The sequence below is a fragment of the Tripterygium wilfordii genome, chromosome 7 (assembly GCF_013401445.1).
Source record: "Tripterygium wilfordii isolate XIE 37 chromosome 7, ASM1340144v1, whole genome shotgun sequence".
In the NCBI taxonomy this organism is placed as follows: Eukaryota; Viridiplantae; Streptophyta; class Magnoliopsida; order Celastrales; family Celastraceae; genus Tripterygium; species Tripterygium wilfordii.
Genome location: NC_052238.1, coordinates 8,374,387 through 8,399,724, shown reverse-complemented (window position 1 = coordinate 8,399,724; position 25,338 = coordinate 8,374,387). Strand labels below are relative to the sequence as shown.

General features: G+C 36.2%; 1 protein-coding gene and 3 long non-coding RNA genes across 4 annotated transcripts; all 4 read left to right on the top strand.

Annotated features, from left to right (window-relative positions):
• The first annotated feature begins 6,827 nt into the window (after positions 1–6,827).
• On the top strand, positions 6,828–7,525 carry LOC120001676. Its single transcript, XR_005469020.1, has 3 exons — positions 6,828–6,894; positions 7,277–7,354; positions 7,460–7,525. It is a non-coding gene; the product is annotated as an uncharacterized LOC120001676 (long non-coding RNA).
• Positions 7,526–9,254: 1,729 nt separating this feature from the next.
• LOC120001286 lies at positions 9,255–12,429 on the top strand. The gene is made up of 4 exons (XR_005468828.1): positions 9,255–9,643; positions 9,949–10,160; positions 11,543–11,724; positions 12,110–12,429. It is a non-coding gene; the product is annotated as an uncharacterized LOC120001286 (long non-coding RNA).
• Positions 12,430–16,087: 3,658 nt separating this feature from the next.
• LOC120001243 lies at positions 16,088–17,572 on the top strand. The gene is made up of 4 exons (XR_005468823.1): positions 16,088–16,339; positions 16,683–16,778; positions 16,871–17,147; positions 17,257–17,572. It is a non-coding gene; the product is annotated as an uncharacterized LOC120001243 (long non-coding RNA).
• Positions 17,573–21,397: 3,825 nt separating this feature from the next.
• Positions 21,398–23,597, top strand: LOC120002582 (zinc finger MYM-type protein 1-like). Its single transcript, XM_038851345.1, has 4 exons — positions 21,398–21,503; positions 21,581–22,339; positions 22,393–23,160; positions 23,314–23,597. The coding sequence occupies exons 1-4, from the start codon at positions 21,398–21,400 to the stop codon at positions 23,595–23,597; spliced, it is 1,917 nt and encodes a 638-aa protein (XP_038707273.1).
• Positions 23,598–25,338: the final 1,741 nt, after the last annotated feature.

Below are 25,338 nucleotides of genomic sequence, written 5' to 3'. Positions count from 1 at the left end.
AAACAAGAAACCAAGGCAAAATAACAACAATGGCAGATTTTATGCCAATCAAACTGCAGCTGAGACACATGCAGAAACTGAAACTAGAAGCACGGTTGAGTTTACTCTAGAACAATGCCAGCAATTCATGACTTTCATGCAAGCTAGAACTCCTCAACCAAACAATACTCAAAATGTGCAAGCACAGGCAGGTTCTGTGGCTTCAGTTTTAGGTACATCTTTTTACAATACCAAGCAATTTGTTCATAAATGGCTTATAGATAGTGGTGCATCAGATCACATCATATGCCATGCTTCCTTATATGATAGTTGCCATGAAATGCATCATGCATTTGTTCATTTACCCAATGGACAAAAACATACTATATCTCACATTGGTACAGTCAAAATTACACCCAAAATAACTCTCACAAATGTTCTGTGTGTACCCACATTTAATTTTAACTTGATCTCTGTAAGTAAATTAACTAAAACCAACAAATATGCTGTGATTTTTACAAAAGGAAAATGTGAAATGCAGGATATGGCCACTTTGGAGAAGATTGGCTTGGGAATGGTGCTTAAAGACCTCTATATTCTTAATCCAAATCATCCTAGCAATCTTAAGTTCTCTGTTTTTATTAATGCTGTAATTCACCCTACTGTTTTGCATAGAAGGCTGGGGCATCCTTCTAGGAATGTTTTCAAACTATTACATGATGTCCCTAATGATTCTATTCTAGATTGTCATGAATGTGTGATTGGAAAAATGAAAAGAATACCTTTTGCTTCTAGTAATTCTATTACAGACAATTGTTTTGATCTAATTCATATAGATATTTGGGGACCTACCCCTACACCTTCTATAGAAGGTTATAGATACTTTCTAACAATAGTGGATGACTATTCAAGAATGACATGGACATTCTTGATGAACAACAAATCAGATACTAGTTCATATCTCAAAGCATTTATAAATTTTACCAAAACACAATTTTCAAAAACAGTTAAAATAATTAGGTCAAATAATGGAATGGAGTTTAATATGCCATCCTATTATCTAGAGTTAGGCATCCAGCATCAAAGAAGTTGCCCCTATACCCCTCAACAAAATGGTGTTGTTGAGAGGAAACACCAACACATCTTGAATGTGGCTAGGACCTTGAAACTACGTAGTGGCTTACCTGAAAATTACTGGTCTTTTTGCATACAAACAACAGTTCTTTTAATAAACAGAATGCCTAGCAGAATTCTTGACAAAAAACCCCCTATTCTATTTTATACTATAAGGATTTTGATTATAACACTCTAAGAGTCTTTGGCTGCTATTGTATAGCCAAAGATAATAGACATTCAACCTCTAAATTCCAGCCTAAGGCTAAACCTTCTATTTTTTTAGGTTATCCTCTATTCACAAAGGGTTACAAACTTTTGGATCTAGAAAATCAAGAAATCTTTATTTCAAGAGATGTCATATTTTATGAATCAGAATTTCCTTTTATAAAGGAAACAAGACCAAAGCCAATTGATAATAATATTGATACAAACTTAGCGAACATTACAATTCAACCAAGCACTAACACAAATTCAAGAAGACAACCTAGATTAACAAAAATACTTGCTTACTTAGCAGATTACCATTGTGATAGCATTGCATCTCAACATCACACTTCTCATGCACATTTTACTGCATCTATTGCTTTACATAAAGAACCAAAACATTACAATGAAGCTCTTAAGGACGCAAAATGGTGTGATGCAATGAACTTAGAACTGCAGGCTTTAAACAACAATAATACATGGGAGTTGACCACTCTACCTCAAGGCAAGAAAGCTATAGGTTGTAAATGGATTTTTAAGATAAAATATAATGCCAATGGTACCTTAGAAAGGTATAAAGCTAGATTAGTAGCTCAAGGTTTTAACCAAAGTGAGGGTTTTGATTATAAAGAAACATTTGCTCCTGTTGTTAAGATCACTACTGTTAGACTATTCTTAGCTTTAGCTAGCATGAACAAATGGCACATACATCACATAGATGTTCACAATGCCTTCCTTAATGGAGATTTAGAGGAAGAAGTCTATATGAAACTTCCTCCAAGATATTCTAACACAAATAAACAACTAGTTTGTAAATTAAAAAAAATCAATTTATGGCCTTAAACAAGCCACTAGGCAATGGAATGAGAAATGCAGCAAAGCATTATTAGCCTTTGGTTTTATGCAAAGTAAATCAGACTATTTTGTTTTCCATTATCATAAAGGCAATAGTATTTTAATTCTTTTACTCTATGTAGATGATATGGCTTTGGGAGGGCATGATCCCAACCTTATTCAACAGGTTAAAGAATACATAGCCACATGTTTTAAAATAAAAGACTTAGGCAACCTGAAATATTTTCTAGGATTAGAAATTGACAAAACAGATTTAGGTATTCATCTTTCTCAAAGAAAATATACCCTAGACCTAATCAAAGACACCAATATGGATCATGCAAAAATTAGTCACACCCCTGCTGAGACTAATACTAAACTTTCTTTAAACATAGGAACTCCATTAGAAGAACCTCTTCAATACAGAAGGTTAATAGGTCGATTAATGTACCTAACAATCACTAGACCTGACATTAGTTATTATGTCAATACTCTTAGTCAATACATGAAAACCCCCACAGATGCTCACCTAACAGCAGCACATAGAATAGTCAGATACTTAAAAGCAACACCTGGGAAAGGTATTTTCTATTCTTCTTCGGAAAAACATTTATTTCTATCCTTCAACTATACAAGTTTTTTCGATTCTAGCCTTAAACTATGAACTCTGTTGTTTCTATCCTTAAACTTTCAACTCTTTTTCTATTCTGTCCTGAGTCACATTTCCGGTAAGACAGCTGCCGAATTTTGCTCATGTGGCATTCAAATTCTGACAAACCATACACCTGGCATGATGACATGTCAAAAATGAAATCAAAAAAAAATCAAAATCAAAACCAGATAACACCAAAAACACAAAATCCCAATGTCTTTCCCAAACATTGCCACCAGGCCCACCACCTCCTTGCTAGACTGCCACCATCGCCGTGGATCCCGATTCACCTATCTCTACTATGTTTTGATTTTGAACTAGATGCTCGCCTTCCAAAGTCAAGTAAAGACTGGAGATTAGGCAGACATATTCTAGATTAAGGAAGAAGACCCATTCACTCTCATCATGGATCGCCACGCAAAAGGCCCAGTGGCGGAGAAGTATGGGGTGTTTACTGATGAGGGGCTTTCGGGATTTGGCAAAGGTAAGAGATTGTTCAGATTCAAGAAGCTGAGGAAGAATTTCAATTTGATAATAACACAAATTGGTTTTGATTTTTTTCAATTTATTTTTACTCTGAATCGGTTTTTGATTTTTTTATTTTGTTTCCAGGTGGATGTATTTAATTTTTTTTTAACACCGCGTGTATCATTTGTCGGAATTAGAATTGATACATCAACAAAATTCGGCGAATGTCTACTGGAAATGTGACTCAGGATAAAAATAAGAAAAAAATTGAAAATATAAGGATATAAACAACTAAGTTCATAGTTTAAGGATAAAATCGGAAAAACTCGAATAGTCCAAGGATAGAAACAAACGTTTTGCCATTCTTCTTCTAAAAAAATGCAGATACAAGCATATTGTGATGCTGATAGGGCAATATGTGTGGACAACACAAGATCAATTACAGGCTATTGTGTCAAATTTGGAGAATCTCTTATCTCCTGGAAATCAAAGAAACACCCTACTGTTTCCAAGTCTTCGGCCGAAGCTGAGTATAGAGTCATTGCCTCTACTACTAGTGAGATTACTTGGATATCCAATCTCCTCATTGAACTCAGACTTCGACCTGCTTATCCTATGAATCTATCCAGTCTCCGCTGCGTTTCTTCCTTCTTCAGCTACGATTCATTGGTGCTACGAGTTCAATCAATTTCTTCAATCTGGTTTGTGCCCCTTTGATCGTGGGCCTGCCTCTTGTAGGCTTAGTTCTCTTTAGTAGTTGGGCTTCTTTTAAGCTTTGTTGTTATTCACAAATGGGCTAGTCAACTCAATTAAGCCCAATTGTATTTCATTTAAATATTTTGTTTCACTTTAGTCTTATCACTTGTACAGACATACTATTCATAACAGTATTGTCTACTTTACATGTAAAAGCTCAATTGAGCCGTTGTAAGAGTTACTTTTTGAAATGAAAAACTTATTCATCCATCTTCTTCTTCTCACTTTTCTCACTCTTCTTGATCTTCTTGTTTTGCAAACAATCAAGATATTTTGTTAGACACAAAATATAATAATAAACACGATTTGTGGTAGGGTCCAGACATTTGTAAGAACTCTATGTTGGAATTCATGTATTTGAGCATGATTATTTGGGAGTTCTAATACATGGTAATCATGTTTATGAACTTAAATCTAGAGAGTTTCATGTTGACAATATAGTCAAGCATTCACTAATTAAATCAAATACATGATAGGTGTGAATGGAAAGTAGTTTCAAAATATGATGCTTGAACATGACAAAAATGGTGTTGTTAGAGTAAAAGCAGCTAGAGCGACTTTTGGAGTCGCTTGAGTGAAAATATAAACTTTTTTCAAGTTGATAGTCGCTTGAGCGATAACAGATGATTGAAATTGTTTTTTTCCCAATCACTTGAGCAACTTTGCCAAAAGACACGCCTTTTGACAAAACTTTTTCAAACAAACATGTCTTTTGTCCAAACATTGGGAACAAGATTGTCAAAATCGGAATCTTACCTAAAATCAATGGAAAGCAGGCAAGATCGAATCATAAAATCGTAAGATCTTACAACATTTTTAAAATAAATATAAAATAATACAATAATTATTTCTTTATAAACGTAATATAATATTATACATATAATAAATTTTTAAACATGTCCTTTGTTATACAATCATATATTATACATGTAAATATCATTAAAAATTATTTGGGGTGTGTCATTATAGGTATCGAAATTATAGAGGTGCATTTATAAGTATATAAAATCAATATGAATATATTCACAAATATTTAATTTTCAGTATTTTCATATCTATCTATCTATCTATCTATCTTCTATCTATACCTATATATAAAGCAGAGGCTCTAACAACCTCTGCTAATATTGTGACACCTGGTCTGCTAAAACTCTCAATTTCTTCCTACGTGGACACTCTACAATTCCTTTATTTGTTTTTCGGACGCTCTCAGCTCTCCCCCTATTTCTCTAATACTCTCTCTCCAAACGTCTCCCGTCTCCCGTCTCCTGCGGCAATAAAAGCAGCGAAGGAAAAACGGCCGTTTTTTTCCCTACGTCTGCTGCTCCCATACTCTCTTTCTATCTTCCAATTAAACATGGCCGTTTCCATATCCCACAAAATCGTACAAAATCGTTCCTTTGGTGATTACGTCCCCATAAGCCTCGAAGCTAGGTGCAGGCACAAAACAAATCCGTCCATCATACCGTCTGCAGTCGACTCTGATTTTCATATAGATGGTTGGCAGTCGATTCTGATTTTTATATAGATGATTGGCGTGCTCCTGAATTTGGTGGGGGATGGAGTTTTTGATTTGTTGTGGGTGATGGAGTCTTCGATTTGCTGTGGGTGTTTGGTCTGATTTTTAGCTTGGTTGCAATCGGTCGACTCAGGTTAGTGGCAATCGATTCTGATTTTGGTATAGATGGTTGGCGGCTCAGCTTAGTGGTAATTATAATGTTTTGTTGGTGTTTGCCCTGCTTCCTCGATTAATTGATGTTTAATTATAATTTTGTTTCTAAAATTATTGCATCCTGTGTGTGTTCTACAAATCCTGATTGTGATATGATGTTGTCCTTGCCTAATATGTGTTCAGCCCCCCAAGGTACATTATGTAGGCACATTCAATATTTTATATGATACTACTAAATAGAAACTCATAGATTCTTTTTGTGTTTAGTCATCTCAGCTCCTCCGGATCTGAGTCTGATAGAGGGCATTCAACTACGACTTGACATATTCTGTCCTGGTAGCTGATGTTTTAGGATTTTTAATGTGCTTTCCTTAAAGTTCACATATGTAGTATTTTTTTTCCTGGACCTGAGTATTTCTTCATGTATTCTGTGTATTTTTATTTCATGTTCAAGGGAATTTTCCAGCAAGAATCATTGGTATGTACCCAAGATACAATTATGCTTAATGTCAAGAAACTCTAGGTGTGACCCCTATGTTCCATCTTCTTTCTTTTTTCTAATATTTCAAGTCATTATTTTAATTTTTTTCTTACCATCCCACAACTTCCTAAAGACTTCCTTATGCATCTAACCACAACTTCGAAGGTAAATTTTTTATTCAATACATATAGTAGTGAAAATTTAATGGCTTCTCCTTAGCATGGGAGAAGACAACCATCTACACTAACCTTTTCCTACTGATGAATTGATTGGTTTGTACTGGGATTGGGGTCTAGCCTTACTTTTGGTTTCATGATGCTAATTCTTTTTGATTAATTTATATATGTTAAGATAATAGACTGACCTGTTTTAATTTTAATTAGTTTCAATTTTGCAGGTAGGAGTGATCTGTTTTAATGCTCTGTTTGTGCCCCATCCTTTCTTTCTATTCACATGTGTGTTAAAGCTGATGTTTTGGCTCCTGTGATGGATTTGAAGTTATATCAATCTGCAGTGATCATGTTCTTAACAGTTCGATACTTTCCAGTAAGAGGAATAGTTTGCTATGAGGTATTACATGATATGTAGAAAACCATTTAGATATTTCAAAAAAAAATAAAATTCAACTACTCTTAACTTTATGCTCCTTTTATTTTCTTTTGTAGCTATTGTTGTTTCTGATGAGCTTGAGTCTCTGTGCACGGAGGTACAACGTCCGAACAAATTCTTATGGTATATTTTCTTTACCCATTGTACATGCAGTTTATGCATGTCGAATGTGCCTGATTTTGCCTATTTTGACATTTTGATAATGTTTGTGTGTTGGACCATGCTATACTTAATGTCAATATGTCATCAATATTTGTATCTTGCAACGTTAAGCATTCTCATGGAGATTGATTTGTTGTGGCTTTGTGAAAAAAAAAATCAAAAAAGCATTATTCTGTGACCTTTTACCTGAAGATGTAAAAAGTTTTGTTAGTGATACAAGATTTACAAATAGCCATATTTGGCTTCAGGAATAGAATCTGAATTGATTGATCATACAATATAGTTGTGGTGTTGATTATTAGATTCTGAGGGATAAGAATTCCGTGAAAATTTTTGGATACAGCCTCAAAAAATTGCCTTTTTTGTGGCCTGAAATTGATATCAGCTGAAGGGGTTGCCATTAATTCGTGACCGTCCTTAGGTCAGTGATTTCAGATTATGTCTTCTCCTTTATCACAGATTTGTGTTTGATTTGTTACTATTTTTTAATTGACTGTTGATTTCATATATTGTTTTTTCTGGCTAGGTTCTACTGGCAGAGGAGCGTAATACCCTTGCAGCAAGTCCAGCCAATCCACCACTGAAATTATATGGTAATGCCTCCCTTTGTCTGAGTTAAATGTTACGGTATTTTGAGATTATATCATCCCTACATGAGCCCTAATGTTCAGAATTATTTTGATGTTCTTGCATAGTAGGTTTGTTTTATTCTCCTATTCTCCTCTTTCATTTTTTCAAAAAATATTTTGTTACCTAGAATTGATTTTAGGTTCAGTTCATCTGCTGGAGCATTCATTGTATAATATCTTCTTCTATTGGCATACTACTATTATATAATATATACATTCAATGTATGTATTCATGGAGTGAACTTTGGATTGATTTCTTTTTCTTATGTTGTTTGGTGACAAAACATTTTCAATTTCCCAGGATACACTGTGCAAAGTTACCATGAGAAATTTGTTGCTACCAGACTGAATTTTTCAGTGCGGAAAATGCGCATTCACATAACAAACTTACAGAGGGAAGTGTCGGATTCTCACTATATATGACTATATGAGAGACTGCTTTGACAGTTTCATCATCCCGACTATGGAAGAGAGCAAGCACCAACAATTGGTGCTGCTCCTCTATATCCCCAGGAGTTGACGGCTTCACCCTAGCAAAACTTTGCTCTGCTTACTGCCTTTTTCTTTGATCTTATATCATTGACTCTGCTTTGCCCTAATGGATGCATAAGCAATAAAGATAAGATTTTAAAATTGAAATTAAATATTAATGCTCATCAGCTCCTGCCTTTTCCACGCTGACTACCTAATTTCAAGTTTAAACCTCATACTTGGCTGCTCGATAATTTTGGGGCGCCAAGGTCACCAAAACCCGCCCAATCTGTCTCAACATTGCAGTTGTGGGCCTCATGTGCGAGCATTTTATATTCTATTAGAGACAGTTAAGAAATCTGTATTTTTTCCCCTCAATCTTAAGCCAATTTGGCGATGTGAATATGTATTTACGCCTTCCAGAGTTGGTAGTTTGTAAATTTATGACGTTATGCTTTGTATTGTAGTTAAACGATGTTGTTTTAGAGCTTTCTAATGGAGCAATTATTAATGAGGTAACTGCTATAGCACTGTTCTTTTGTTATTGTTTATTAAAATTTCTTTTGTCATTGTTTAGCAAAATTTCTTGGTTTAGTTGTTCAAGTAACCGATTGAGTGTTTTTTAAAGTTCTTACAAGAGGTTAGGGATCTCAAAGAGATGGTTGCTTATATGTTGTTGGTTGTTATATGATTCTAATCATACCAACTGGGTGTGAATAGTGTGGGTTTGTACCTAATTCTAATATGTTCATGAGGAGTGGGAGTATAACATTTATTCATGTTGGTAAATAAATATATAATAATTATACTTGCGAGTTGCGATCACTTTATTGGACAACTCCAACTTGACGTGGGGTTGTATAAGGTGCAACATAGTCGTATAAACTATTAAAAGGTTTGCTTTTGATCATAGAAAGAAATGCATTTAATTTTAAATAACATGTTATGAAAAAAATAGTTTATTATTCAAAATCATATGTACTAAAATCATACCCGCGCATCGCGCGGGATTCCAACTAGTACATATATAATTACGGAGTCCTGAAGTGTTTTGGAGCTGTCCACGTTAGCTTCTATGAGCAACATACTGTTGCCACTTGGAAATTGTTTTTGATTAAATGAAATTTGCTTTGCTTTTAATTAAATGAAAGTAACTGCGGACTTTAAATGCTTTGATTTGCCTCTTCAATTCTCATCTCTCGCGCTCCTCCAGTGCCTTCTCTCTCATATTCACCTCATTCATCGTATGTTCTCTTGTACGCCTCTTCGTATGTCCCGTTCATGCATCTCTCACGATTCACGGCAATTGTTCTTGGAGAACTGGGAAAGCCAAAAATTAGCCCATTAATTTTCTATTCTACGCGGTAGCTACGTGTATTTCCTCTGGGTTCACAGAACCTTAGATTTCTTCTCTCAGTTTCTCTTCTCTCTCATTCTCACATCTTGTGATCAAATTCCCACAGGAGGTTGTATTTTAAAATGCGAATTTTTCCTGATTTTCGTTTTCCTCTTACCTCTTTGTTTTACTTCCATCCTTTATGAAGCAGCTTGATTTTGCAACGGGCCCTTTTGTTTCGAAGCTACGGGTTTTGCTAGCCGATTCACATAAGGTATCTCGCGTGGTCTTCGATTTGCTGCGGATGTTTTGCTTGGTCTAGGATTTGGTTAATCAGACAAAAATCAGGATATTTTTAAAAACTTTGAAACTATATTTACAAGCTTAGTTGTGAAAATGTATGCTCCAGTCTTAGTTTTCTGAGTGTATAAAACAATTGATATTGATGACATACTTTAATTATGTGGTTAAAGCAATGATACCATTACTGAGGTCTGGGGATTAATTTGATGCACTGATTTCTATCTGCTTGGTGGTTTATAGTTTTAGTAGCTTATTATATTTTTGCTAACTATGTAGGAGCTGCTTCAGTTGGAAGAATGTGTCAAGCTATTAGAGGATGTGTACCCTCAAAGGGAAGCAGTAATGGCCTGAACGTTAATATGTGCGGAGCATTATTTTGCAATTTTTCCTCTGGTAATAATTTTTGTGCATGAATTCACCAGGCAGGGACTTCTTGGGCTTTTTGATAGTGCCTGGTACCTAGCAAGATCTGTGTTGGGAATCTCAGGGTAAGTTCAGACTCGATGCTTTCCTATGCTATATTCATATTCAAATTTTTACTGGTATGATGACTATGGTTGACATCTTAAATGGTTTTCGCTATTATGAACTTTTGGTTGTTTAATTGCGCTTGAAATTTATTTTTTTACTTGATTAAATCATGTTAGTCTTTGATTCAATATTTATGCCCTTCTCCATCATTAGGATGATTGTTTCAGTGGCTTGGGTTACACATATTGTCATATAATTGGGTTGCACATATCATCATATTCTGATTGTGTGAATCAATAAATCATATGAAAAAACATAATTTCACGAAAAATTTGCAACTATACTTTCATCATTTCATCACATCTATGGTCAACGAAATTCTTACGTGCGTGTAGCATGATAAAATCATTGCATATGCCTTTGCTCATATAGTAATTTTTTTTAGCCCCACCAATACGCATTTGTAGTTTTTCCTGAATTAGTTCCAGATGTTTTGTAAACTTCTCTTTTTTTAATATCCTTTATTATTACTCTTTGATTCAGTCATTTGAGTCTCACAAAGGAATACTTTGAAAAGTGTTGGTCATTTTCTGTTTTTTGGTTAAACAAATTTATTTGAGGGGCTATTTTCTTGGATTTTCCAATGCATAGATATTTTTCTTATGCAGGACTCTTTTAAATTTTTGAGTTCTATTTGGTTCAATGATTTATCAGTGTCAAGCATGATCCTCTCTGTATTCTAATCTTCGTTCAATTCAAGCGCCTTCTTGGACTCAATTGAACACATTGAATGTAGTTGCTGAGTTTATGGTTGTGACTGGGGAAAACATGATGGAAGATTCTGGTGTTGAATATTTTTTGCAGATCAAAGAGCTTTCTCTCTGCTTTATTTCCTTTTCCCTCTTAATTTTATTCCGTCTATTTGTCTATATTTTACTTTTACGATCTGTTTGCGATTTGAGTTTTAGTGGCATGAAACCTAAATTCATTGAGGCTAATCCCATATCATGTTTTTGCTTTGTAAATGACAAATTGATAGATGGTACCAACGTGGGTCATTTAGAATCCAAGCTATGGACCAGTGAAATATAGGTGCCTTTTTATAGAAATTTGAGATTATATTTGCTGGAAACACATGGACCACAAATTTGGAAACCAGACAAGTGAAAAAAGGTCATTGAGGTTTTAAAATTTCTTTTTCAATTAAGTCCAGTCATTGGCCACCTAAAGAAAATGCTTCGAAGAGACATAAACTGATGAACAGAATAAGAATGCTACTTCAAAATTTATGAAGCAATTTGGTGAGTCAAAATAGACTCAATGTTGTAAAAAAAAATATTGCAAGGAAAAGACGATTAGATTTAAATTAATTGACACACCTGAAATGTGTGAATTTTAGGTGAATGTGGAGAAGAAGGTGACAGGATGACAGGTGGGCAATCAGAGCTGATCTCTACAACATGAAGTGTTCGTGTTGCATGAGCTCTATTCGGTGCAGAATTACCTCTTAAACACATCTTTATATTGTTAAAAAAAGTTGTGGGTGAGCTTGGGATGGGATTGAACCTTAGATCACCCAAGGTCTATATGACTTTCTGTTTACCTTTGTTGTTGGTATTATGTTGTGTTGTCCTTTTTGTTTTCTCTTTTCTTTGTTGTGTTTCTAAACACCATTAAACTTTGTAAAACTGAGTCTTGATTTGCTCTTTTATTTTGATTGTCAATGTACTTGGTGTTATCATCAAGTAAAGGTTTGGCACTTGCTCAATTTGGGAGATTTACATTTGCTACGTACAGCATACCCCTTTTCCCCTTTTATTATGTTTATTTGCAACTTCTCTGGTATTTTCTACAGTGATTTTATCACCGTCTCTTTCTTCTGTAATTTATTTTTCTGAGGGGTGAGTCTTAAAATTCATGTTTGTTTTATTTATGTGTCTCTTACTGTACTTTTAACCCCATGCAGATCAAAGATATGACCAGAGTGTTGTATATGGTTTTGTAAAGTATAGAGAAAGACATGCTTCTAAGATTCCTGCACTATTCTTCTGCAAAAGCTCAGTTGAAACATTGGAGGCGGGCATAAGGGCTCTTTCTAACAAAGGCAAAATTCGAAGGTGACATTTGTGCTATTGGCCCTCACTATTTGCTGTTCAATACTTTATCAAATCCCATTCTCTACGGTCATATGACTTCTCTGACATATTCTAATTAGCTTATTCAATTAGTAACTATATTTTCCAGCCAAATTATTCTGTACGTAGTTAAGATTTTGCATTATATTTAAATGGCTTGAGGGGTCTGACAAAAACAGTGCAAATAAAATGAATTTAGTACAATACTTGACGTGCATGTGGTTACTTCAAGGAAACTTGGGTCTGGTACTTTGTCACTATTCCCAAACTGACATATTACAGATACCCAGAGGTAAAACCTCTTGGAAAATCCTTCTATGTTATGATTCAGAGGAGCCTTTAAAGGCTTCATATCATTGATGGTTTTGTTGATGGAATACACCCATTGTCTTAGACTGTGGCTGATTTATCATTGATGGTTTAGTTGGGTGTACCATAAATTTGAACTAATGGTTTCTTTTATGTGAGATTAAAATGTTCCAAATTTGTTTGATGTTTGATACAACTACACTGCATTCACAGGCAGTGGCTCAACACTATTGGACCAAAATCAACAAAAATTAATCTCCATAAGCGTGACATTATATCAATGGCTCTTTTTCTCAAGCCGGAGGCTGTTACATGTATCTCTAAAATTCTCATTTACTATCTTGGATGCAGTTCACTACTTCCCAACCATATTTCATTTGCTTTTTAAAAAAAAAATTGGGTTCTCAAAAGATGACTTTGCTTTGTATATGTAAGCCTTTAGTATTTGACATACTATAATTTGTTCGTGTGTCCTCAATATGTCTGTTAAGTTTATTGGTGTTCCACTCATTCTTCTTTTAGTTGCACTGGAACACAAAATTGCAATGTGCTAAAGGGGGTGGCTAATGATTTGCTCATGTATTTCTTCCATGTATGGAATTGTTGTGTTGGAAGATGTTGTAAATTATGTGAATGTGGAGTAGACAATGTTTACATATTGGATATCTTTGCAGTGGTGATCGGGAACTTAGTTGCCAAGAACTTCCTACGAAATGCGTTCGGTAATGCTTTACTTTATAATTATATTTATTTCATCATTATTCGATCTATTGGAATTTTTATGTTCGTACCACATTTGTGACAACATAAAGATCATGCTTGGTTTCGTTAACACGACTAAGTGCGTGATAATATGAAAGTTAGACACAACTTATGACCAAATATGACAAATTCACCGTCTACTATCCAGATCATTTGTTAATTTAAAACGTGTAATGCAATAGCCTTGATTTGACAATGCATTATTCCAAGGTGAAGGTTTAATAAACATAGGATTACATGTCGCGCGAGGCGGAAATACTGCTGCCTTAGTGATCCACGTCAGATTCCGGAGTGAATGTGTAGTTGCCACGTGGAATTAATCTATACATATATAAAAACGGAGTCCTGAGGCGGAAATACTGCTGCCTCAGTGATCCACGTCAGATTCCAGAGTGAATGTGTAGTTGCCACGTGGAATTAAGTGGTTTAAATTATTTTAAAAAACAAAGGCAGGTTAAAGTTATTTTTGCCGTTTAAGTTTCTTCTCGACTCTTCGTCGGCCGTGTCGAACGACTCTTCCCCTGGGTTTATCTTCCGTTGCACGCTTTCATTCAACATATCCATGCATCTCTCTTATTGATTGGGCGCCTCTTCTTTTCTCCATGATTCATGCTTCTCCCGCGATTGATTTGGGTTTCTTTAATTGATTTCTTGGGCAAAGAGACGCTTCTGCAATTGAATTAACAGGTCAGTTCAATTTTGAGTATCTGTATGCATCGTCTCACCATTGATTTGGGTTTGTTCAACATCTTTTTTGTCACATGTCAGTTCGGTTCTCTTTTATCTTCTACCTATTCTCCAATTCCACTATAAATTCCGTTGTCTTTGATCCTCTTCTGAGTTCCACTGTTAATGGTGACGAATTCTATCTTTGCAGGTTTCATTAGGGTGAGGATCTTGGTTGCTCAGGTTCTATGGCTTGGCTTTGGTTTCAGGTTTCATCATGGCGCAAGTTTTGGTAGTCCCTCCCCATTTTTTTTGTTTCTCGATCTCTATGAAACTATCGTAATGTCTTGCTTTACAGATACTCAGATTTTTTTCCCTTCAAAAATACCTCTTTGTTCAAGATCTGAACAAAAAATCACCCACAACATAATTTGGTAAGTTTGTCTATATTTTTGTTTCGTCTGTATGTTTTTTTTGTCTAAATATATAAAAACGGAGGATCAGAGGCATTTTAGTTATGCCACATCAGATTTTGCGCTTCATGTATGGTTGCCAGCTACATTAAAATTTGTTTTTGATTACAAAAAAAAATCTTCAATGCCCTTGAATCTCGATAGATTTATGATCTAATCCAGCCTCTTCACCTTCCTAGCTTTGACCCCTGAATGTGGAAAGATTCATGAATCAATTCAGCCTCTTCACCTTTCAATTGTTGACAACGATCACAGCTCTTCACCTTCGGTACACGCACCCGCCTCTTCACGCCACTTATTTGCTTCACTAGAACCCCAAATCGCAAATCATTTTCATTTTCTCTGGTGCATGGATATTGGGATTATTGTGTCCTTAAAACCCCAAAAATCAGCCCTCCTCCACCCAGCCGTCCTATACGAGTGAGATGGAAGATGGGATCGACGGCCTTCTCGGTGGTATTGCTTTTAGCAGGTATTTCACGTATCTATATTATTTTTGTGAAAGTTATTTCCTCTACTGTTTTTTAAATGGTCATACATCTCCTGGGGTTTAGGGAGTTTATTTTCTTGGCTTTTAAACAATCACATGCTTTTTCCGATAGAATTCATATGGTTTGGTTTATCTGTGTAGCCGCTTTCGTATGGTTGCAGACACTGATCAAGGAAAAAATATTGGGCATGACAAATTGGCAAAGCCCAGATTACTTTACTTATTATCCTTCTAATAGCAGTGTTCTTGGATTTTTAGGAGGCATGTTTGGTCTTAACTGAAGGACCTAGACCACACAATAGGGAGGGTGAATTGTGTCTCGAAATTCCTATTGAGAATCCTCTAATACAAAATCATCACACAAAAACACAACACACAAAGACTTGATCTCTAGTAGGATATCCTAAGTCAATTCAAGCAAATTTCATAACCAGAAGCAATTTAAAATAATTTCAAATCAATGCAAACTTGACTTTCTCCAACTAGACCCGTATGTATCAATCAAACAAATATATTAGTTTCTAATCTTATAAAACAATCACATATAATTACACAATATATATTAAACAACAAATAATATAGAACATATAAAACCAGATTAAAGCAATAAAACACAACTATAAAAGAATAGGGTTGAGAGAGATGCAAACAGTGATTTATAGTGGTTCGGCGACTTCACCAAATACTCCTACTCCACTTCCTAAGCACCCTTGCTTAGGAGTTCAATCCACTACTGTGATTTTCCGGAGTCCACCACCGAAACTCAAAAGCTTTCACAAGTTAACCCTCCTAACTTTTTAGACACGTGATTTTAAAGACAAATCACGAAACTTTCACAACTCAAAAAGAGAATACCCACAAAAGGGTTTACAATGAAGGCTCAAAGGTTCCAGTCAAATGATTGGTGGATATAATAGGATATGGAACTCTTTTGTTTCTATATATAAAACGGAAGACCCCTCCTTCTTTCTCCGGATTCTTCTGTCGACGTAGGATGGGTGACAAGTATATCAAGCCCCGCACGTTGAAAAACACGAAACGATTTCAATAAATAAAAACAATTTAAACAACAATAAACAATTGACGCTTGACCTTCTACACGCAATTTTTTTCCTTTTGTTTAATACAGATTCGTTGAATCACAAAACCTCTTCTCTGCTGTGGTTCATTGATTTTGCAATTATCATGTCCGACCCTCCTCCGCTCAGCCGTCCTCCGTTAGTGTGGCCAAAAACAACACTTGGGATCTCATATGAATTTCTGTTTGCGGATGAAGATTGATCCTTCTACGAGTTCTTCTCCTTCAATCTAGCATCAACTGTGAATCTCCCTGTTTTCCCCCCTTTCTAAGAGTCTCACAGGTAATCAACCTATTGGTATGTATCGATTGCCATTGTTGTTACAACCGGAAAATGACGGATATATTTATTATTGGTGTATTTCTTCTATTTTGTCCATCAATTGCTTTTGATGTTGTATTCAAGTTCGTTGTTTGTGGTGTAAGCATTAAAGTTAGATGCTTTGAACAAGGCTTGGGTTCAATTAATCGAAATAAATTTTATCCCAAATCATGGGCTATAAAAAGGGGTTCCAGACCCATGCCATCCAAGATAAAGAGAATTGTTTAGTGAACCTAAGCTATTGAAGATTATTCTGCAAATGGAGGAGTTCGTACTTAAAAGTGTTAATCCAAATCAAATGAAGTGGTGTGTCATTGTCAGGATAATCCGACTATGGGAATCACGAAACACGAGAACTGGTGAAACAATAAGTCTCGACATGATCCTACTTGATCGTGAGGTGAGCCTTTATGTTAAGCTTTTTCATATGTCAATTTATTGCATTTTCTTTAAAACCACTAACGGATTGTGCCTTCCCTTTTCCTCCCAAAGGAGTCGCAAATGCATGCTGTTATTTGGAAACGGCAAGCTGAACGCTTCCGGGATAATTTGAGGGAGGGAACAGTCTACAAAATAACAAATTTCAAAGTGATTGAGAGCAAAGAGAAATACAAACCAGTTGATGAGCAATACATCATAAATTTCTTACCCAACACTAGCTTGGTGGAACTTCCAGATGACTCTTCAATTTCCATTGCCCATCACAAGTTCTGCTTTTAGGGACGTGAGGAATTATTGAAACGCTTAGACAACCATGCTCTGCTATCAGGTATCTCTAAACCTTCACTTCATCAATATGAACTGAAATAAGTTCATAAACCTTCACTTCATCAATAGAGGAGAATACATGTTGACGTGAAATTAATTAACTAATGCAGATGTTATTGGTCCACTAACTGGTGTGGGAGCTATTGAGCCGACTTTGGTTCAAGGCTCTATGGTGGACAAGACGGATGTAGAGCTACAGCTTGAAGGGTAGTGATATCTTATACCTATTTGTTTGATTTATAGTTGGACACATAATTAATAGTCTTTTTAAAGTCCATAAACCAGTGTATTGATATTCATGATTTCGTTGTGCAGAAATTTCCAAGTGAAAGTAACCTTATGGGCAGAAAAAGCTCATAGATTTATGAGTGTAGTCAAACAGTTGGAAGAGCAATCACGTGTTGTTATTGTAACTTCAACGATGGTTAAAACATTTTACGATATGTATCAAAACTTTATAACCAAAAAAAAAAAAAAAAACCAAATCGTTGAATAAATTATACAATATATTTGTTATTTTACGATACAGGCAACATAGTTTATCATCAACTGGGGCAACCAACATTTATGTCAACCTAGATATACCGGAAAGCAAGGGGATTCTTCAAGGTAAATAAAGTGAAACTGTAAGATGTCTTTGTTTTTAAATTCGCCCAGACGTGTTGATGAGATTATCATTAGAAAAATTTTAAAAAACATTATCTTTCTATAATGCAGCAATAGGTCGGAATCGGGTGTTGGCACAATGATTGCATCAAATCCATCTCCTAAGTTGACTACCCAGGAACAAATGATAACGAATAGGAAGAAAATTATAGGATTGACATCTATGCAGCCTCCAAAAATCAAAAATAAAAAATAATTCTGTGATAGTGACCCTTCTTGCGGAGATTCAAGAAGTTCAGAATAAAGTTGGTTGGTACTATTTCTCTTGCAAAAATTGTAGGAGAAAGTTAGAGAAGTCGTGTCTATCTTTGTGATTCATGCAACCGTGACTCTGTATTTCCCAATACTAGGTATACGTTTAGCTATGCATTTTTTTCAATCTTTTAAATGTTGTTTCTCAAACATGAATGAAAACAGTACTTCATTTATGCAGTTACAAAGTGATATTACTGGTCAAGGATGAGACTGGTGAAACAACTCTCACTATATTCGATAATGAAGTGCAGCAATTAATAGGAATAACAGCACCAAAACTTATCAGCCATTATGGTGGGATTTGGGAGAGGGCCGGTTCACAAGTGAACAGGTTAATAACCTGTTCACTTGTCAACCATGAGATCTAGCAAGATCTAAGGGTGTCCTTTAATTTGACTTTTTTCACTTTAAGTTAAACATTGGGGAAACCTTCAGATCTTCACTCCTTCCCTATCCCACGATTAACACCGCCTCTTCGTCAGAACAAGGCAAGCACTGGCGACACAGAAGTTTTCATATATGGCAGCAGCCAAGAGGGCTGTCTCTAGAGGGAAGAAGAGCTCAACAACATCTCCGGTGCCGTCAAAATGTGTTGTCCCAAGGCTGTCTTTGCAGGTTGTGCTAGCCCAGTGATCAGGGAGATCTATTGGGAGATGCTGATATGTGTCCCAAAATCGAGATTTCCGACCCATCTCCGGTGCCGTCAATGGAGCCATCCATTATAGTGCAATCAAAGTGCATGCAACCATCTCTAAATGCACGGAGGCATGCTTCACTTAATGCCCGATATAGCATTATAGTGACATCAAGATGCTGTTTCACAAGTAAATTAAAAATGGGTTGCAGGTTTGGGTTTGTTTTCAATTGGATTTCTACTTGATTTCCTGTATTTACTACTTGATCTGTCCGGCTTTGTCTGTGTGGATCTATACAAGAAAAGCATCAATGATTGCAGTTCTTAATCTTGTCTATTCAAGGGAAGAATGGAGTTTTGCCTTTGATTATTGATTTGGTATTGTATTTCAAAGATTAGATATTTGTGAAAATGCAGATATAGTTGTTTAATCCAGGTTTTTGAAAAAAAAAACTTTTAAAAGGTTAAAAAAAGTGAAATTAGGGGGGCATCGTCAGATCTTGCTCCTAAGATCTGACGGTGCAGAAACTGAACAGGTTATTAACCTGTTCAGTGTGCGCCGGTGCCCCCGGAATCCATTATGGTGGGTCTACTTGCAATTTACCTAAACAGTTCGATTTTCGATAATCTTCGTGGCCGGACTTTCATTTTTCAAATTAAAGTCAATGATTTCAACTTAATATATGGAAAAGAAGATTTCACAGTCGTGAAAATTTTTGATCTTAACAAAGACAAAATGGTAGGGTCCGGAGATTTGATTGCTCCCAAGGTTGAAGATGAAAAGTCACGTGACGTGGTTGCAATTTTTAATTTATATGAATACAATTTCAAATATAGCCGATATATTGTATTAAATATAATTATATCATTTAAACTATTGTTATTTAACAAGGATTACTATTGTTTGCCACGCAGGCTATCAAGGGATCCGAAGTCGGTGTTGGGTTGGTGACTGGAAAGGATCCTGAAGAAGATGTGAACTTAATATTTATAAAATATCATAAGTGATCAAGTTAATTGCCAGATAGTTCTATTAATTCATATACTGATTAGTTTCATTTGTCCTCCCTTTGCAGTGCTTTGATTCAACAATACCCAAAAGAACTACAGGACGTGATAGCAGCGGTTCTGATGTTGGAAGCGACGGATACAAGAATGAATCTGATTATATGATTGGAAGTAGCACCAAAGGTTCGGGGGTATATGACGTTCCTAACCAGCCGGTAAAAGACAACAAACATCGTACTCCTGTCATTACGAAGAACCAAAATAAGAAGGCAAAGATTGGATCTGTTTGACTGACGTTGTACGGCCGTTTGGACTATTTGCTTGTGATTGCTTTCCATATATTTTGTTAAAGAGTACCAACCATTTGATTATAATATCGCCATGGTATTTAAATAAGATGGTGTAGTCTTATTGTGCTCCACCTTTACATACTCATAATAATATTTTGCATGTGTTTTTAAGAAATTGCCCACAGGGACTTAAATATTCTAAATTTTGATATGCTTCACGAGGATTCAAAGTTTGTGTGTCTTCCCAATGAATGTCTTCCTGATACTTTGCACGAATAAGAGCAATAGAAAAAAAAAATTAATAAAGTAAGGGGAAGGAGATGAATTTGGAATAAAAAATTATGTCGCATTAAATCACATAACACGAACCGATGTTTCAGATTTACTATCACATAACGAACAATATATTTATTCAAGAATTTTAAACGGACACGTATTTCCCCCTTTGACATGCTTGCTTTACCACACACACAGAGGCGGATCTATAGGTGGGCTTGAGCCCGTGTGAAAAAAATAAAAAAAATTTAGCAAATATACTTAAGCCCATTAACTTAGTCTACCAAGACATTATGTCACTAAGGTGGGCTAGCCCAAAAGAGTTAGATTTGGTTCCCAATTCTGAATTCCTATTCACACCACACCTTCGTCATTGTCTCAACTAATCTCTTCAAGACTTGAGACGCCGACGCCGACGAGAAGAATTTCTTCGTTTCTTCAACTCTGTCTCTAGGACCAGCCGTCCAACGTCTATGATTCATTGATTCTCCAGGGCCAAGCTCCAGTCGTCCAGCTTCTGTGTTTCTCTAGAGTACAGGCTCCAAGTCTCCAACTGTCCAGATCTTCGATTTTGTCTCTAGAAGCAGGTATTGCCCTCATCTCGGCCCCTCACTGATTTGAGTGATTTCGAAATACTGGCATACTTTGCAACTTGTTTCGCCTGACTTGAAAGTTGAATATGATAATTAGGTCTTTATTTCACATAATCACAATAGTTGTTTCAAGATCATTCTCAATTTCTCTTCAAATGCAATCCTTGGGCAGTCTTTGGGTTTTTTTTTTTAATTCACAAAATCACAATGGTTGTTTACTTGTAACAAGCAATTCTTGGGCAGTCTTTGAGCTTTTTTTAATTCACAAAATCACAATGGTTGTTTACTTGTTTCTTGTTACTTTCTATTTTATTAGGATGGAAAATCAAGGACGGAAAAAAGGGAAGACTATTATCTCCTTCTTCAACAAGAAACGTGGAGAAGAAACATCAAGTGTTGATATTCCTATGACTATTACAGAATCTCAACCTCAAGCCAAGGTTTCAAGGATTGCATTTGATGAGAATGATCTTGAATGAGATCCTGGACCTACGTATTCCAATATGGAGTCATCCAGTTTATAATAAAGATGAAGTTAGACGTGCTTATATCAAATGGGGACCAAATCAACCTGTCTTGGCCAACTATCCGAGGACTAAAAGCGGAGGTCAAAACCGATGATTTCAACAAAGTTGGTTCATAAAATTTCCATGGTTAGAGTACTCTATTTCAAAGGATGCAGCATTTTGCTTTCCGTGCTTCGTTTTTCAAGATAGCGAACCTCTACATCCTGCTTTTACCGTTAATGGTTTCAATAGTTGGAAGAGAGTGAACAATGGGGCCAAATGTGTATTCTTAGCACATATGGGAGGTCCTACTTCCCCACACAATAATGCAGTGAGAAATGTTGAGGCATTGAAGAATATATCTCGGCACATCGATAAAGTCATGAATGTTCAAAGTTTGGAAAATGTTAAGAAAAATCGGTTATGTCTTAAGACTACCATTGATAGTGTTCGGTGGCTTACTTTACAAGGATGCGCTTTGAGAGGTCATGATGAATCTTTAACATCAAAGAACCGTGGTAATCTAGTTGAGTTGATTAGTTTGTTGGGAAAGTTGAATGTTGAGATTGATGATGTTGTCTTAGAAAAGGCCCCAGGGAATGCAAAATATACGTCTCACTTGATCCAAAAGGATATTTTGCATATCCTATCCACAAAAGTGAGAAACAAAATTCGTGAGGAAGTTGGGAATGCAAGGTTTTGTATTGATGAAGCAAAGGATGTATCGAATAGAGAACAAATGGCGATTATTCTGAGATTTGTGGATATTCACGGATACTTACAAGAACGATTTTTTGAGATTGTGCATGTTGAAGATACTTGTGCTTTAACTCTAAAGAATCAAATGTCACAAGTTCTCACTCGACACAATTTGCACATCAAAGATTTACGAGGTCAAGGATATGATGGTGCCAGCAATATGCGTGGTGCATGGAACGGATTGCAAGCTTTATTTCGCAGTGATTGTGAGTATGCATACTATGTTCATTGTTTTCTCATCGTCTACAACTTGCTTTAGTTGCAGCTGCCGAGAAAGAGATTTCAGTTTGGCTATTCTTTTCAAAATTGACTTGCATTGTCAATCTTGTTAGTGCTTCTCCTAAGCGGCATATCGAGTTACGATCTACCCAAGCTTCTGAGATTGAATGTGACATAGCTAGTGGTGAACGTGAGACCGGTAAAGGGGCTAATCAGATTGGTACTTTGCATAGAGCTGGTACCACTCGATGGAGCTCACATTTTGACTCCATTTGTAGTTTGATAGATATGTATGGTGCAACTATTATTGTGCTTCGATCTTTGGTTAAAGAAGGAGCTACAAATAAAATTTGTGGGGAAGCTGGTGGTTGTTTAATGTCAATGAAGTCCTTTGATTTTATATTCATATTGCATCTTATGCACAAGATTATGGGGATTTCGGATATGCTTTGTCGAACTTTGCAGCAAAAATCTTTGGATATTTTGAATGCAATGAATTTGGTCTCAACGACAAAAGAATTACTTCGAACACTGCGAGAAGAAGGTTTTGATCATCTCCTTGGGCATGTGAAATCAATTTGCTTGAAGTTTGATATTGATATACCTGATATGAGCACTCGGTACAAAGAAGCTACAGGATGTTATTGCCAACAGAATGATGATATCACAGTTCAACATCACTATTGCATTGACATCTTTAAAGCTACGGTTGATTATATATTGGATGAGTTACGTATTAGATTCAATGAAGAGTCAATGGAACTGCTTATGCTCAGCTCTGCTTTAGATCCTAGGGACAACTTCAAAGGTTTTGATCATGATCGCATTTTTTTACTTGCTGAGAAGTTTTATCCAGCTGACTTTAGCGGACAAGACATATATCTTTTGAAATGTCAGTTAGATCATTATTGACTTGATGTGGTTTGCCATGAGAAGTTTCAGAATATGTCAACAATTTCAGAATTGTGTCGTGGGTTAGTAGAAACAAACAAGGCAGGGTCTTATAATTTAATCGACAGGTTGATTCGTCTCATTTTGACTCTTCCTGTTTCCACGGCAACTACAGAACGTGCATTTTCAGCTATGAAATTCATCAAAAGTGATCTTCGTAACAAGATGGAAAATGAGTATTTGAACGATTCATTGGTTGTCTTCATCGAAAGAGAAATCGCAGAAACTATCAATACAGATTCGATAATAGATACCTTTGCTTCTTCAAAGGATAGAAGAGTCCTATTTTCCTAGTAGGTGTCATTTTGCTAGTATTTGAGTTGGTAGTTAGTTATTATAGTGTATCCCTGCATATTTGTAATAGCATGCTCTTATTTTTACATCTTGAAAGGCATGTTAAATCTTATCATTTTGAGACTTTATTGAAGTTCTAAAAATTTTTCGAGGCGCTGCCCCAAACCCTGTCACTTTTAAATTCAGCCCAGGGTAAATCAAAATCCTGGTTCCGCCACTGCACACACATCAAATGTACCAGAATTATATTAATAATTGTGATGGTTCCTGTGCCTACTAATGTCAATTCTTTGTTTTTTTTTTTTTGAAGAGGGAGGACTGTATATTAAAACGAAACAGAAGACGAAGAATCTGTCAGTACAGCCTCCTTGAGCCATAGACATGGAGAATTACATGATAAAGAAAACTGTGCAATGGTATGGGCAACTTTGTTGGCATTCCTAGGGCAATACATATAACTGAGATTCTGAACAGTTGCCCTAGAACCCGTATGTCATGAATAACGCTTCCAATCTCACTAAGGATATCCCCATTCTCCTGGATCTTCTCAACTACAGTCTTGCAATCACTCTGGATTGTAACATTACTAAGCTGGCAGTCCACAACCAACTTAATCCCTGCATGGATAGCATAGAGTTATGCACATTCTACCGATTGTAACCTGCCCACCTTGCTCGCTGATGCCGCTATAAAGCACCCATCATGATCCCTAGCGACACCCCCGACAGCAAACATACCTGTGTTTCTATCAAGTCCTGCATCGACATTAACATACACTTTACCACAAGGTGGAGGAACCCACATGGTATTAAGGCTGGAGGCCAAGTTGGTTTCATGGGGAAGCTGCCTGCACTTCATAAAATCCACAAGAAAACCCGGGATCCATTTCAATAACTCACCCGACTGCCTTTTACTGGAATTATGAATCAATCTATTTCGATAGTTCCACACTTCTCAAATTGACATTAAGAAAACCTGCATGTTGGAGGAGCTCAAAGATTCCCTCAGTTTACTAACACAGTCAAAGAAGCTCCCACACAAAGCCAATCGAATGTCACTCCACATATCACTTGTCCGTCATACTACTTTCACTAAGGGACACCGAAACAGGGCATGGATTGTATCATCACAACCATGGCCACACAGAGGGCAGCACTGGTCACATGGAACATGTTGTTTTTCTAGATTTCTCCGTGTGGGAATAATATCATGACAGGCCCGCCAAAGGAATGTCTTGACCTTCGGGGGTAAAATCAAAGACCAAAGCCAATTCCACCAACTCTTCATTCTATCATCTGAGGTCGAAGGCCCAGAGCAATTTATCTCCATTGCGAGATGATAGACACTTTTTACGGAGTACATCCCTTTGCTATCATAGTGCCAACATAGTCTATCTTCGAGGTTCCCGTGGGGACGAGGAATACTCAGTATTAAATCTGCCTCAAAATGTAGAAACCTTTCTTGAACAACCTGTTCATCCCACTTACCATCAGGACATAGTAAACATGAGACTCTACTGTCAGGATGAAGGGAAACAGGAGACACCACTCGAAATGATCTAGGTGAAGGCAACCATCTGTCCTTATAAACACTAATTTGATCACCAGTCCCCACCACCCTGACGGATCGAGTTTTAACACAAGAGGGGGGGTGAATTGTGTCCCCAAATTCCAATTGGAATCCCTTTTTTAATTTAAACAAATTAATGGCAATTAACAAGTAGCACACAAATTTGGACTCT